General features: G+C 39.5%; 2 protein-coding genes across 2 annotated transcripts; both read right to left on the minus strand.

Moving 5' to 3' along the window:
• Window positions 1-373: 373 nt before the first annotated feature.
• Window positions 374-8134, minus strand: jdp2a (Jun dimerization protein 2a). The gene is made up of 4 exons (XM_035532475.2): window positions 7948-8134; window positions 2608-2825; window positions 1634-1738; window positions 374-1401 (listed from the first exon to the last, which is right to left on the minus strand). Exons 1-4 carry the CDS (start codon window positions 8033-8035, stop codon window positions 1216-1218), a joined length of 597 nt encoding a protein of 198 aa, XP_035388368.1. The 5' UTR covers window positions 8036-8134; the 3' UTR covers window positions 374-1215.
• A 1670-nt stretch (window positions 8135-9804) lies between these two features.
• fosaa (Fos proto-oncogene, AP-1 transcription factor subunit a) lies at window positions 9805-12894 on the minus strand. Its single transcript, XM_027023720.3, has 4 exons — window positions 12641-12894; window positions 11693-11920; window positions 11209-11316; window positions 9805-11115 (listed from the first exon to the last, which is right to left on the minus strand). Exons 1-4 carry the CDS (start codon window positions 12785-12787, stop codon window positions 10444-10446), a joined length of 1155 nt encoding a protein of 384 aa, XP_026879521.1. The 5' UTR covers window positions 12788-12894; the 3' UTR covers window positions 9805-10443.
• Window positions 12895-15565: the final 2671 nt, after the last annotated feature.

Below are 15565 nucleotides of genomic sequence, written 5' to 3' on the forward strand. Positions count from 1 at the left end.
ATCACTGATATAAATTTAAATAGTAAAGGTTGATATCTAACTCATACTTAGATTTCTTGTTAATTGTTAATTAGCTAAGCCTTGGGTTCAGTTTTGAGGTCATTCAACCTTAACAGAAATCAGGTGGTTTGTCTTTGATGGCTTGATTGGTTAAGGTTCCTCAGAAAAGCCTTTTCACATTCCAGTCTGAAACGTTTGTAAAGGCACTTAACCAAGGCTGCTGTCAAGGCTGCTGTCAGGGCTTTTTGAGTCTTATTTAATAAAATATGGAAACTCTGACCATCGCCTCCCCCCCGCCCCTTTTTTTTTTTTTTTTGGCAGGAGGGGAAACCCCTCATTTAGGAGTTTAAAATGCACTTGACGTGTCAAACAGTTCAGGAAAAATGGGTTTAATAATTAAGGACTATGGAATATACTACCCAAGTACATGGTGTATAATAGCAAAATAACATTTAGGAGTTACTCCTGTTTAATATTTGTTTGCATTTTTTCACAGCTATTAAACAAAATGATTAAGTCACAGAAAAGGGGGGTTATATAACTATTTGTTGCAGAAATATAAAATGTATCACATCTAGTGATAACGGTCCATATAATGTAATGTACAAGTATAAAAAATCAGAAAATATATATAAATTGTAGGTAACTATTAAAACAGCAAGATGTAAACAGTTCATATATATGTGCATACATGACGCCTGCGTCAAAAAAAAAATGCTACTGAGGGCAAATCATGGTTCAGTATCATGAAGACACAAGAAATGTGGTACAAATGTTCCAGTTACATTGGCATATGTCACAGACACAAACAGAAATCTTGTGTCTGTTAAGCCACACACAGATTTTTATATGATGCCTCGAGGAAGTGAGTGCTGTTACTGAACTCCCCCTACTTGTAACCAATTCTTTTTTTAGATTTGTTGGATTAGCTTGAACCTCTTAGGCACTGAATGACCACAATTGGGAGCAAAGTAACAGTAATATAAACTCATAACTTTCAGCACACAGCCCAATCTGATTGGGACATGTGTAGGTGGATATTGGGGGGACATATCCACAAAGGTTCTTAAGCTCCAAGCTTGCATGTTGGAGTGCTTCACTCATTCCTCCTGAAACATCCAAGAGCTTCGAGCCAAGTGCTTCTAGCTAGCTGTACGGAAGCTAACGTGTAAACAGTCACTGTGGAAGGGCACCATGCCGAGCATCTGCCTGACCTCATTTAGACCCCAGCTGCTCCAGCAGGGGGTTTGTCTCACTCTCGGGGGTCTTCACACTGTCCGTCCTCACGATGCAGGTGGGCCGGTGGCGGTTCAGCATGAGGATAAGCTGCTGTCTCTCCTGCTTCAGCTCCTCGATCTGCGCTTTAAGCTCTGAGTTCATCATCTCCAGACGCTCCGATTCCTGGGGGCCATAATGTCAGGAAATGTGATGCAGGCTTACTGGATTTTTGTAGTGTTATTACTACACTGATGCAGTTATTCTTATGTGTAGAATTTTGAGGTCTATAGCAGTGTGTGGGCCCACATTTGTTTTTTCTCAGTACAGGATTGCATAACTGAATAATGTTTTTGTTAGTAGTACTAACTATAATATAACCCTACTATAATACATGAAGAAGCTTGGGGAGACCCACCCGCTGTAGATACTCTGTTCGCTCTTTCTTTTTGTTTCGACATCGTGCGGCTGCCACTTTGTTTTTCTCTCGTCGTCTTTTCCTCCTCTCTTCCTCCTCATCCTTCTAAGGGAGTAGAAGAATATCTACCTTAGATTTACCTCTACCTCTCTCCATTACATGGTTGAATGGATATGTACAGAGGTGCACTACCAATCTGTTGGCACTGGGTTGTTACATTTCTTAATAAAATGTACCAGGATTTCGAACAACTGTCCCATCATTTCCATGATGAAAACTGAACAGTAATAAACTGAACTTTCCATATACTTAAGCCCTTCTACATATGACAGAGTTGCGTCGTGTCCTTATGCAGTTACCGAATGTCCACTAGATGGAGTGTTTTGTTTGTGTAATGTTATTATTCATATGAACATCATTTCTATGTATTTTTATCTATAGTGTACTCTGAGTAACACAGAAAACACAAGAATAACCAGAAAGGACTACCTTAATGAGAACCCGGCCAAGGCAGTTAAAATGTTCTTTTGAGCTCTGAATTTTTTCCCATAATCTCATATTTTAAATTATAGGACACTTATTTCAAGTAAAACTAGTAAACAACACCAGGCAAGTTAAGGCAAATGCTGTAGCTTGCAACGGCTTCTCAGTCTTTTTATAAGCTGCCTGAGTGTTACTGATGCCAAGCACTGGAGTGATTCACAGAATTTAAAACAGGTGTGCCAAACCCTCCTCCTGGAGAGCTACCTTTCTGCAGATTGTAGGCCCAACCCACATCTAACACACCTGATTCGGTCAGTTATAGAGCTATGAAGATTTTAATTAGCTGAATCAGGAGTGTTCATGTGGGGTGAAGCTAACCTGTGCAGGCAGACAGCTTTCCAGGATGGCTGTAGAACCCTGCCTATAAAATCTGAATTTATGTTAATGTTACCAAATCAAGTTGCCAAAGTTTGATCACTTAGATGCCTCACCTCAGTTTTAATGGTTAGATGGCGCTTGCCCAGTTTACCCAGGAGGTGCAGGGGCGAGAGCATGGCACCCAGACTGCACAGGTCGGCGTATTTTAGCTGCTCCGTAAGCGTGGTGGCGGAGATGCCTGCCAGCGGGCCCAGGCTGGGCAGAGAGCCCGCCGTAACTGCAGGGTCAGGGATCTGTCCGGGCATCATGTCACACGCGCCCTTGACCACAGCTAGAAGAAATAACATGAAGGAGTGGGGGTGTCTTGAGCTCATTTTCACTTAAGTGGCATCTCTATGGAGACAACACTTCAGCAAAGAAACAGTGCTGCCTTTCTCTATGGTATGGGTCTATACATGTTTGCAATAAATTAAAAATGATTGCTTACAGATACTGAGGAGAGACTGACGTAGCATTACATAGCCTTTACAGACACACTCCATTAACCCATGCATTTCTGAACTAATTAATATGGGTCATCAATTATGCAATCATAATTCATGAAGTACACTTAAGAGTATTAGCGCATTAGAGCATTAGAATATACCTATAATAAATCATAAATATATAAAAACATATTCTCAGAGGCTTTAGTGTGTGTCTAGCAAAGAGGAGTCTGCCATGTTTTTTTTCTGCCAAGTGCGACCATTTTGTTACTCTATATGGAACCATTTCCTAATGTTTAGAAAAAAACCTTTCATAGAGTTTTTTAATAAAGTATCATAGGTCACCTGCACCAGCAGGGATAGTATCTGTTGTATCATCTGACACTATAATATCTTTTAATTACACATCAATAAACCATTTTTAAAGAGTAGAAAGAAGTGGAGATTATATTACATTGCACAGCTTTTAAAATTGCATCCATAATAACTTTAACTTGCAACCTGATATTGGATGAGTCATCTGCCACTACTAGATTTATTTTTAAATATTACTAAAACAAAAAACATCTTAAATTGGTAAGTGGTAGTGTCTGAACCACAAGACCTGAAAACACAATTACCTCCCCACCTCAAATTAAAAAACTTGCAAAATTTTATATAGTCCTACTACAACACCAGTACTTTTGGATGGCACTAATGAATTATAGTATCTGTGACATCCCACAAAAACTTATGATAAAAGGTAACCATTTTTCAACATTCCTTTTTTTGCCCTTTAGCTGTGAGTGGTATCTCCCTTGGTCCAGCTTTCAAGCACATATTTCCACATATGCAACAAGTAAAGACATACCAACTTATATTCATCATTCATTTTCATCTACCCTTCCCCAGCTATTCTCTCTGTTCACTTATCATTCTCTCGTTTCTGGCTTACTTCATGCCTTGGTACTGAACAAGATATTTCTCACTAGCTCCCTCTCCACCCTTTCTTTGCATGTATAGCGTAGACCCATTTACAGACGCATTGGCAAGACTGCCTCCAACTCCCAACTCCCCCGCCCTGCCCCCGCCCGCTGTGCAGAGGCCAGGGGAGAGGCGCACACAGCAGTGCTTGCACAAAAGTAGACCCAGACACATTCCCCTTTATCCCACGGAGAGAAGAAGTGAGGGAGCCAGCCAAGACCCGCCTGCTGCCCATGTTCCCCCCACGCGCGCCTGCTCCCTGCGCTTTCTGTCAGCCCAGTGGAATGTGGCCACAGAGGAACAGGACAATGTCATGAGCCTCCACGACTGGCCTGCTTTTACTGAGACCTATGGACACAAATATAGCACAGACAAGAATTCATGGGCATATTTCCTGTCTGCTCAGGATGGTCACTACAACGAACAATATTCTCTGGTTTGTCATCTGAAGTATGCAAAACACAGGATGACGAATTCTCAGCCATATTTTCTTCATAATGGCCACACATAGATTAACTGAGGGCAAAATTACAACAGAAACCAAATGACAAAAAATCCCAAAGCGGCAAAATGTCGATGTCAGTGTGAGTATGTACCTGCACCCATTTTGGATTTCTGTGACTACCTTCCCATTCTATTCCTAAGTATAAAAAGGGTGTTTATTTCAGTGCCAGAAGTGTTTGCTATAATGTCAATACGACATGCGAGAACAGCCATGACCTGAAGGGCCAAAGCACTAAAGAGTATAATGTCCTGAAGGACCAGAGTGTAGAGTGCTCTGATGGGCCAGTGCACTAAGGAGTAGGGTGCCATGAAGGGCCAAAGCACTAAAAACTAGAGTGTCCTGAAGGAACAAAGAATAAAGTGTCCTGAAGGGGCACAGCACTAAAGAGTAGAGTGCCATGAAGGGTCAAAGAACTAAAGAATAGCGTCTTGAATGGCCAAAGAGTACAGTGTCCTGAAGGTCTAAAGAATACAACACCCCGAAAGGCCAAAACTGCTCTGCTCAAAAATCCCAGTTCATGAAGGGCTTTGCCAATATGCTATTTAACACACCTAACACAACCAGGTGTGTTAAACTGTGGTACTGAGGTGATAAGCAGTAATGGCTCTCCATGCTTGACACCCCTGATAATTATTCCAGGTTACTTGATAATTAACCTCAGTTCTACAGGCTGATGTTGGTCAGACACACTGTGAAGTCTTTCTCTTTCTCATTACAGCATGCTATTGTTCTCTCCATCCTTAGAATTTAGGTAGTTTGTTTGTATGACTGCCAAATTTACATCCCCTAAACAGTTCAAATGATAAGCAATTAATATGGTCAACAATCCACACTGCAGTCACAAAAATGCAAGAGTCCATTAAATGCAGCAAAATACTAGTATGTGTCTACACATCCCCATCCTTCTGAATACCATTAAAGAAAGCTGCTTCCGGAGTAAAATATACACAAATCTCTATCCTTGAAAATTGTAGCAGACATCCAAATAAAACTCCATGCGGGCCAGTCAGAACAAGCATGTATTCAAGCGATGACAGCATGAGTAATTTGGGAAAAATAAACGGAATACAACAGTGTTCCCTTTGTTTAGATTTTTACCAACAAAGCTCTACAGAGCACTGTAATACAGAATTGCTCTTACTCTCTGCCTATACCAAGCACTACAGTATATTTGAGCAACTCAAAAAATAACTATGTACTGGTTACATTGACATCTTGATCTATTATAGACAGAATTTTTCAAAAGCAAAGAAATGCATCTTTGCATACATACATTTCTCATTAAGCATTTTTAAAATTTCTTCATGCCTTAAAAATCCCATCTTTATGAAGGAAACAGTCAGTTCAGTTGTACTATACTGTGCTCTGTTCAATCTGAGAAATAAATAACAAACTTGTAGGTCTGTGCTAATCAATTAACAAGGCAAATATGTATTGCAAAATGAGTACATGGGGGAAACGTTAAAAAAAAACTATTACTGTAAGATGACAAGAACTGACCACTGTTCCACACCAAGTTCACAGTCTAAGTTTGGTAGATCAGACAATCAAGTGGCTTAAATATTAGTGCTATCTCATGGAAAAATACGCCAGATCAGCATTTTTTTCTTCCAGCTACACCCTCCTTAGCCAAGTCCGTTACATTATACAAGAAAGAAAGAAAGAAAGAAAGAAAGAAAGAAAGAAAGAAAGAAAGAAAGAAAGAAAGAAAGAAAGAAAGAAAGAAAGAAAGAAAGAAAGAACACAAAAGTTTCTCTGCAAGTTTCTGACTTGGCTCCCATGTAAGGTATAGTGCCGTTATTTAAAGTGAAAACAGGAAATAGCAAAATCATTCTCTTTTCTAATAAACAAAGTAGCACAAGAAGAGTCAGTCAAACCACAAAATCTGTTTCAGTTATGAAAAAGTGGAACACAACAAGAGGGCAAGGATATCTGGAAGCAGTGCAATCGTACTGTCATAATAACAGTGTTATTATGACGTTGTTAGTACTACATGATGACATTGACCTTTATAGCTTCAACACTTTGTATACTTTCAGCCTTCTCTGTTAACAGCACACTGCACAACAATGCTGGTCTGTGGCCAACAGGTATTCCACGCCAAGACGTACCATACATTCTGACTCCATGTAGCAACAATATAACTCAAGCTTATAATGTGGGTGAATCATTCATATTTGTATAGATTTGTGTAATCATCAGTGACACCACAATAATGGAAATAGAAGATCTGAGAAAATGTACACATGCAATGCTGCCCATCATTAAGAGATTTTTTGTCCTGGTAGCAAAATACAAATGACAGTGAAAGGCCACCACTGTCTTCCCTTGTTGTGTCTCAGTCATACTTAAATTGGTGAAAAAATATATACAAAACATTTGATTCTGAATAAATTTGAGCTTAGATTATTTTGAGTGTTTGTTAGCCAGGTGATAGCTGAGTGTAACCCATCAGTTATTCACACTTTGTATACTCAAACCTAAAAAACATATTGTGATCGTTACCATGCGGTCTTAAAGTCTCATCTTATTAGAATGACCTCTAATGGCCCATGCTTTTAATCAATAGACCTAAATGTAGGCATAAATATATATATATGTGTGTGTGTGTGTGTGTGTGTGTGTGTGTGTGTGTGTGTGTATGTATGTGTGTGTGTGTGTATATATATATATATATATATATATATATATATATATATATATATATATATATATATATATATTACTATTAGATCTACATAACTGCCTGAGATTTTTTTTTCTTTATCCTGCATTTCTTTGAAAGGTTTTGTTTTCTAAAGCCCGCCAATGAACCTGAACTCTGTATAAATATAGATATAAAGGTTTGAGCAGTTGAAAATAAAATTAAAAGTGTGTCTACCCCCAAAAGGGGGGAATGTCGCTTTTTAACCGTTTAGATTAGAAGATCATATTAAGACAAGAAAAATAAGCACATCCAACAGCTGCAAACCGAAATTCAAAAGTAACACGCCCTGTGACATGACTCAATCTCAAAGCGGAAGTCATTCGTCAGTAAAGCGTGTAGCATATCTTACGTAACATGAACTTCGAGAGGAGCCTACAGTAGCCTAATCGAAAAACATAAGCCTAACATCAGCTGCACCAACACTTCATATAGAATTCTTGAACATGACAGCCTACTGCGCTCTGCTAGAGAATCTCGCTTTAGAATACAAAAATGTCCAATGACATGGCCGTGTGCAGTTTGTCCCAAAGTGGAGATAGCCTATAGGGCTATGGAGAACTTAAGTCAGAACGCCAAAATTAAGGACATAGCATAATGTTCGCGAAAACAAGAAAACATCTTCAGCTGTTAGTCTGCACACTTTGATTTTTGTGCTATCGATGTTATATACTGCCACTAAACGGGCTTGCACGGTCTCAGGGTAATGCAAAACTGCCTTGTCCATGTAGCCCACTGCGAGCGTGGCGCTTTGCAAATCCAATTTTCCTTCAAGTTCACAAACTTTGCTGCTTACCTGACTTTGATCCAGCGTTCACTTGATGTCCCTTTTTCAGGTCAGCTGGGGGTCGCGAGTAGATTTTAAACAGGGGGAATCGTTGCATCAGCACGTTTATATACCGATCCCTGTCTGGGAGGATTTGGGAATGCGGAAATCAGTTTGCTCTGCCAGCCAGACGTAAGCAGGGATGCAAAAAGCCCTGCACGAAAAGATGGGGGCTGAGAAGCGGAGAAGTGAGGGAAGTCCAAGTTGCTCCACCCCTTAGATACCAAAAAACAAACAACTCGTTGACCCTCGGCTGTTGCAGAAGACCCCTGGCAAAAAACAAAACAAAAAAAAAACGCAGTCTAAGCAGCGGCCATACATCAACGCCAGGATACATTTCAGCACAGTAGTGTTTATTATGCACGTGAATTAGGCTTGTAATCTTCATACTTATAAGACATGAAGTCGTCTAACCTATATTATGAGTGCTTGACAACTTTTATCTTGAAGACTCAGGACTAATTTACATTAAACCATTCTGTCTGCTATGGAATGAGATCATTTCAATAATTTCATTAGCAGAAAAAACAGTGTTTTTAAAGTGTTTTTTAAATAGATAAACTGAATAATCTACCTACATAGTCAGAGAGGATAGATAGATAGATAGATAGATAGATAGATAGATAGATAGATAGATAGATAGATAGATAGATAGATAGATAGATAGATAGATAGATAGATAGATAGATAGATAGATAGATAGATAGAGTAAACACTTTGCACCGAATATAAAGGACTTCAGTCTGAAACAATCTGTTTATCTGTAAACTCTGTGTTCTTCAAAAAAATGTATAATTTGTACAACAATACAAATTAGAATTCTCTCTCTCACTCTCTCTCTCTGTCTATCTATCTATCTATCCATCTATGATGATTAAATGTTGTCATATATATATATATATATATATATATATATATATATATATATATATATATATATATATATATATATATATATATATATATATATGATGTCTTCAACATCATCCAGCATGACCAGTTTGGTGGTAGGTGAGTAATGGTCTGGGAAGGCATATTCTTGGAGGTTGCACAGTCCTTCTCGATAGCCAATGACACCCTGACTGCTGTTAGGTGCCAGGATGCCATTGTCAGACCTTATGCTGGTGCAGTAGGCCCCGGGTTCCTCATGGTGCAGGACAATGCCCACCCTCATGTGGCCAGAGTGTGTAGGCATTTCCTGGATGACAAAGGCATTGATTCCATTGACTGGCCCTCACATTCCACAGACCTGAATCCATTTCACAGCCTCAGGAATGCTATGTATCAGTGCATCCAATGCCAACCAATAGCGCCACAGACTGTCCAAGAGTTCACTAAAGCCATGATCTTGGAGAAGATTCCCCAGGACACCATTCACCATCTCAGCATGCCCACATGTTGTCGGGAGTGTATACAAGCATATGGAACCATACACACTACAGAGTTACATTGTAAGTTGCTGTGATGAAATTCACGTATATTAGCCTATTATTTAAAATTTTAATTTATTTGTAAAAATTTTCAACTTGAATTTTTAGGTCATTGAGATCTGTGTTTTTTGTTCCCTTTCAATTTTTGAGAGTATATATGTGTGTGTGTGTGTGTGTGTGTGTGTGTGTGTGTGAGAGAGAGAGAGAGAGAGAGAGAGAGAGAGAGAGAAGCTATTCATTTATAATTGTATTAAACATTATTTAGTTTAATTTTAGCTTATTTCTAACTTTTAATGAGCTTATTGCTTACATTCATAAATGATTATTGCAGAGGAAGTCTGACATTGACATTCAAATTCCAGAAGAAAGGAGCCACACAAAAGATCACATTGCATGAATATTTAATGTGAATACTAATTCATAAGCAATCAATGCTCATTTAAGTATTTTCATTTGACAAACAAGTCAAAATTGAAAAGGTAGAAAAATAAATTATCATAAAATACATCTTGATCGATATAGCACTGGATGTTTTCATGGAAAACTCTAAACATTTTTAATGGCGTCAAAACACAGTCTGAAGGATGACACTGAGGTATGCAAGAGCTGTCAAGAATGTCTACTAAAGCACAACATTGATAAACTATTGCCATCAAAAAACACAAAACTGCACAGAGAACAGTGCACAATACAGCTTACAGAAGACCCTGCACAAGATCAAACAAATATAAAACTTGTACATACATATTGTCTATGTTTGTTTATTTATGTATTAATTTAAATATTTGAAATCTTTGTGCATGCTTTTCAAACCAGAACATACTGTAGTTCATAACTGTCCATAGGATAATTTTTCCATGCTCTGAGCTACATCAAAAGTATCTGGAAGAGGATAAACATTATCTTGGGCACATCACATTTCACGGATGCAGCCACTCAACTGGCTTCACTCATCTCAGATATCAGAACACAGTGATATCCGATAGTTGAGACTGTTATCGTGATGACAAGAACTTCCATTCCATTACATTTTTGTTTATAAAGCCAGGAGTGTGGGCGAGTTAAGAATATCTACACTGGAGTCAGATTTGGAGACCCCGCCTTTGCAGCCATCCAGTTCCTCAGCAAGAGAGTCCAGCTCTGGGCAGGCAAAAGTGAACACAGACAGGTAGTTGCTGCACGTAGGGGTGGAGGTGCTCACAACAGGAGTGCTTAGGGGCTCCAGATCATTGGCCACAGATTTGTACAGGGTCTCCCAGTCTGTGAAGCCCAGGGAGCCAGTGAGGTCAATGTCAGGGACAGAGCGGGCTGTTTCAACAGAGATCCTGTCCTCATCTACTGTACCAAGGATATTTTCCAGGAGCTCTTCTTTGACATCCAGCGATGGCTCGAGGTCACACAGGCTGACCTCTGCACTAGAGCACAGCAGGATGTTGGAGTTCCCTGAGATAGCTGTAGGTGGAACAGAAGGAGTCTCTAAGTCTTGCAGGGTAGGGGTGTCCTGTGTTCCATCTTCGTGGAGTTTGCTGGACGAATCCGAAGGAGGAAGCGGCTGTGGGGACTCTGGGAAAATGCTGTCCAGCTCTTCAGGCAGCTGGCATATGGGCTTATGTGATGCGAGGACATATTCAAGTCTTTCTTTTTCTTTCAGCAAATTTGCTATTTCAGCCTGCAATGCTGCTTTGTCTTCCTCCAGCTTGTCTGTTTCCTATATAATAACAAATTCAAGCCAAAATGAGAATTACTTTAGCATGGTGACATTTTAAAATGTGGATCACAATGTACTGGCTTTTCTACTCACAGCCTGCAAGGTGTCAGTAAGCTCTCTCCTTCTGTTGCGGCACTTTGCTGCAGCCATCTTATTTCTCTCCCTCCTTATTCTCTTTTTTTCTTCCTCTTCTGGCGTGAGCTGCTCGGTGGGAAAGACGGATTTGAGTAATTATCAAGAGGAATCTACATCTAGATTCCATCTCTGAGTTTTGCACACATTTCCACAATTCACCCCGTGGAAATGGCAAGTGCAACACTCTCTGCAATGCGTCTAAAAATAGCCTATTGTTGCAGGCAACCTGTGTTCTGAATACGAAGTGGATGCCCGGTCTAGGCATCCTCCCAACCTCTTGAAGTGCCTGCCCATAAATGATGCACCGGTGGCGACGCTTGCTAATTACAGATACCGTAACATAAAGCGTGCTCTACAGTAAATACATAAAATGAATATCAGGGCGAACGGCGTTTTCAGCCAACAGCTGCTTGAAGGCCGTATCGGCAATGGACGTCAGTACCTGCTCGACTTTTCCCTTTCTGATAGTGCTTTTCCCCTTGCCCACGTTTGTTTTGGTCGTTGCCGGGAGAGCGCTCTGCGCCTCACTGGTTTCAGCTCTGCCTAGAGACGGCGAGACAGACGTGATGATGGTCGGCTGTACCATCCACTGCAAATCCGGGGTTGTTGAGATTGCTGTCACCGTAGGCACAAACGGAGTGACAGTTGCCTCCAGATCGTCGACCGGTCCCTGTGTTAAATTAAGCTACTTGTTAATATTAAAATTATGCCGTACCCCAAATAAATACACTGAACATATGCTGCTTTATTAACTTTATATTGTAGGCTATGCAGAATTACATTCTACCGATGACACCTTCGTTAAAACAACTTAATGCATTCAATTCTCATTCATCATCAGCACACACACAGCTCTTTCTTTAAATACAATTAGCCGACCAAAAATAGTCTCCTGATCAATATTTGACTTTTTTATTGTCGCTGACGTCAACGCTTACGCAGACCTGCTCAGGAGTCTCCTCAATGGGTTTATTTTTCTCAGTGAACCGCTGCATAGCCACTTAAAATGTTTGCAAAGCAGAAAGATGATAGCTACAATGCTCAACAAAACGTATGTTAGGCAGTCTAACGTGGTCTAATTATTAATTTAGTCGTATCTGTATCTGTACGGGGCTAGAGAAAATCGTTACAGAAAAGCAACCCGAATTCTAGAATGCAAATATGCCTTAGACCTTTTACTTAAAATTTTTCAACTGGATGGAAAAGTCTTTCTAAAATGTGTGTTCCTCTATAGCCCTAGCATCATATATTTAACACCCGAAATTTCATGATGTAAGTGATTCATACAAATAAACAGAGGTGCTACAGAACTGCATCCATTACTGGAGAGCTATTGCTCTTTCACATAAATGAAACAGGCTCCACCATGGTTATTTGATATTCCCCCTACCTGTGTGGTCTCCATTGGAGAGGCGCTAACGCTGGACTGCGCGTCAGCTTGCGACTGCTGGTAGTACGCGAGGGTGTCCCCGATAGGAGATGCAGAACTGCAGCGTGACAAAGACTCGACGTCGACACTCACTTTGCTAAGGATCATTTCTTCACTATGCACGTTCCAAAAAATCAACGGCGATCTGCGTTGTCAGGCGAATTCTTGTTTCGTGATGATCGAGTCGTTCTTTCCAGGTTTATAAACCTGGTCACTGATAGACTGCTATGCAAGCTCCTCCTTATATTCCCTCAGAATTTTATGAATGAACCGAGGATGTACCATTTGGCCGTGGGGAGCATCTTCACCAATGCACAATAAATAGAGCATATAACTCCACAAACCGGTGCACAAATTAAATAGTCTATGTTGATAGTCAGCATTATTTGATAACGATTTCATTCAAACGTTGGATTCATAATACTGTGTCATGAACGAACAGGTCCTATTGCAACCCCCCGTGAGAAAAGAATGTGGCACGTGCAATATGTTCATTCATGAAATACTGATGCACTCCCTCTGAAAAGCTGAACAATATAAATATGAAAACGTAAAATATGGCCCAAGTCTATATTGTTTACTAGATACAATAGCTACTTAATTTCCAGTTCTTGATACGAGCATGTCATGTTCTTTTTGCTATCAGGTCCTTTCATCGTAGCAGAATCTTCGTGATAGCTTATCCTATCCTTGCAAAATGGTGAATGCTGTTAGATTTACCTCAGGCTACATACATGATTTTAGCAGCTTTCAACAGTAGCAAATATCAGAAAAGTGGATGGATATGTAACTCTTTCAAGAACATATTTTCTTTGAAAGTGTATTAAAGCTGTTCATCAAAAGGAGTAGTTCTGAACATCAAGGCATACGTAGAAACATAAACAAGTTTATTTGAACAGTCAGTCCATGTTTAATACTCAAAAAAAGAATACCGCGCTCTGTATATTGATTGTGTTGATGAAGTCAATGCAACTGCACAAATTAAACTACCAGCCTCTGTACTGCGCAGTTCTCCTTTACCCTCCGGTTTGAGAGGCCCTTAGTCCGCGAATCTTTGCAGATGCTCTCACGTCCCTGCAGTGACGAAACAGCGTCTAACCGGAAGTTTTCCATATAAGGACACTGACGTACTGGAATTCCATTTTTGAGCATACCTTAGAGAAGTTTATGAGAATGCAAATTAATATAATGCTGTTTCCGGGGGTGGAATAAAATAAGAACTAAACTTTCTGAGAAATGTAAATAATAATCCTTATATATTTTGCGTCCATCGAAAATGTAAGAATGATGCTTTAGTCTTAACATGCTTGTGAGCTTTACGCGTTTTTCTTTTTATGAAAGTTGCGCTCATCACGAGATATGCACACCTATATATAGTGAGCTAGACATTAATTTCTTACCTAATTAATTTAGTTAATGAGAGAACACAAATTCATTGTAAATGCCCACAAGTTATGATTTCTTAGTGAGCAGTTGGGGATAGCAAGTTATGTTTGAAGGTTCTGAAGAAGAGAGATTCATATGAAAGATTCCCTGTATCGTTATTAATTTCATTTTAGTTAGATTTTTTTGTTCTTGCATTCTGTTCTCAAAATTCAAACAGATTAAGCCACTATGTAAAAGAGTGCTTAATATAACATTTGTCTAGCTCCTAAGACAAGCATTGCGTGATTAGAGTTTCCATGGTCATTGCTGTTGTCCTGGTCCAGCATCTTAATGATACATGGCTTTTCTCGCTTTGTGTCAAGTTCCTTATTGCCATATCATCTGAAGTGGCTCTGCATTTGTTACATACTACATTATCTCCATCTATTTGTATACTGTATTTTTGTTTTTTTAACATTTAACAATATTTACTGTTAAAATGTCATTAATTAAATTTATTCAACCTTAAGTAGTGCTGGATATTAGGTGGCTCAAACCACAACTGTCACTACATCATATAGAGACTTTTGCTATAGGTTAGCATTTCCCAATCCTGGTCTAGGAGATCTGCATGTTTTAGAATTTTCCCTACTCTAAAACACCCAATTTAGTTCAGTTTAAACTACTGGAAGGCTTGGTAATTAGCTGATACATGATTCTGGGAACAAGAAAAATGTAAATATACAGAATAAGATTATTGAAGAAATGGAATTTGGAAACATATAGGACAACTGGTGAGAAATGAGAAAGCCAAAAGAATGTTTTTAAAAAGTAGAAGGAAATCCCAAATCTCATTCTAAGCCAGCCATTCTTATAACCTGTGTGTCAGAGAGTACAGTAAGCTTCTCTCAGCTTGCATTTTTACCAAAGTGTTGATGCTAGTTTGTTTCTGCACTGCCAAACCCCAGCCTAGAGGTTTATCTAATTTGCTGAAATCCTGGCCTGACTGGAATTGTTGCAGTCAGCGATAGGTACCAAAGATTTCTGCTTTCATGTCTCTTGTTTGCTAAAATTAATAAATTATCCCAGGTGGATTTAAACTAACATACTAAGTGTCCACAGTGATTTACCAAACAATGTTTAATGATTTGTGCCTAAAAGTAAATTCTTATGTTTGCGATAACAGATTCCTTTGGTTACATATTACAATACAAAGTGGATGCAACAAAAGAGAAGCTTGCCTCTAGAAGACTCTGACATGTGCCAGGAATCCTTTGGGAGCAAATATCCCTTGACCCACACATCCTCCTGCAGCAACAGTAGTTACTGTAAATTAGGACATCTAAGCACTGCAAGTGCAAGGTTTGGTTCCATATGGGTGGCTTGAACTGTTCGAGTCTTTAAAGAAAATGTATGAAACCTGCAGCCAGGCTTGGGTTTGGAAGAAGAGAGGTGGGGGGGGGGGGGGGGGGGAACAGTCATTTCCTGGAATGTTTGGCCCTCTCACAATAAGTCTTTTCA

This window comes from Electrophorus electricus, chromosome 10 (genome assembly GCF_041902795.1).
Source record: "Electrophorus electricus isolate QZ-2024a chromosome 10, ASM4190279v1, whole genome shotgun sequence".
In the NCBI taxonomy this organism is placed as follows: domain Eukaryota; kingdom Metazoa; phylum Chordata; class Actinopteri; order Gymnotiformes; family Gymnotidae; genus Electrophorus; species Electrophorus electricus.

Bases quoted from the DNA above. Each gene is read 5' to 3' on its own strand.
- jdp2a (XM_035532475.2), bottom strand. From the start codon at position 8,035: ATGCAACGATTCCCCCTGTTTAAAATCTACTCGCGACCCCCAGCTGAC. The intron at 1,739-2,607 runs GTGAGGCATCTA...CTACTCCCTTAG, and splicing joins ATCTAACCATTAAAACTGAG to AAGGATGAGGAGGAAGAGAG. The intron at 1,402-1,633 runs GTGGGTCTCCCC...TATGGCCCCCAG, and splicing joins GAACAGAGTATCTACAGCGG to GAATCGGAGCGTCTGGAGAT.
- fosaa (XM_027023720.3), bottom strand. From the start codon at position 12,787: ATGATCCTTAGCAAAGTGAGTGTCGACGTCGAGTCTTTGTCACGCTGC. The intron at 11,317-11,692 runs GTACTGACGTCC...CCCACCGAGCAG, and splicing joins GAAAGGGAAAAGTCGAGCAG to CTCACGCCAGAAGAGGAAGA. The intron at 11,116-11,208 runs GTGAGTAGAAAA...GTTATTATATAG, and splicing joins TTACTGACACCTTGCAGGCT to GAAACAGACAAGCTGGAGGA.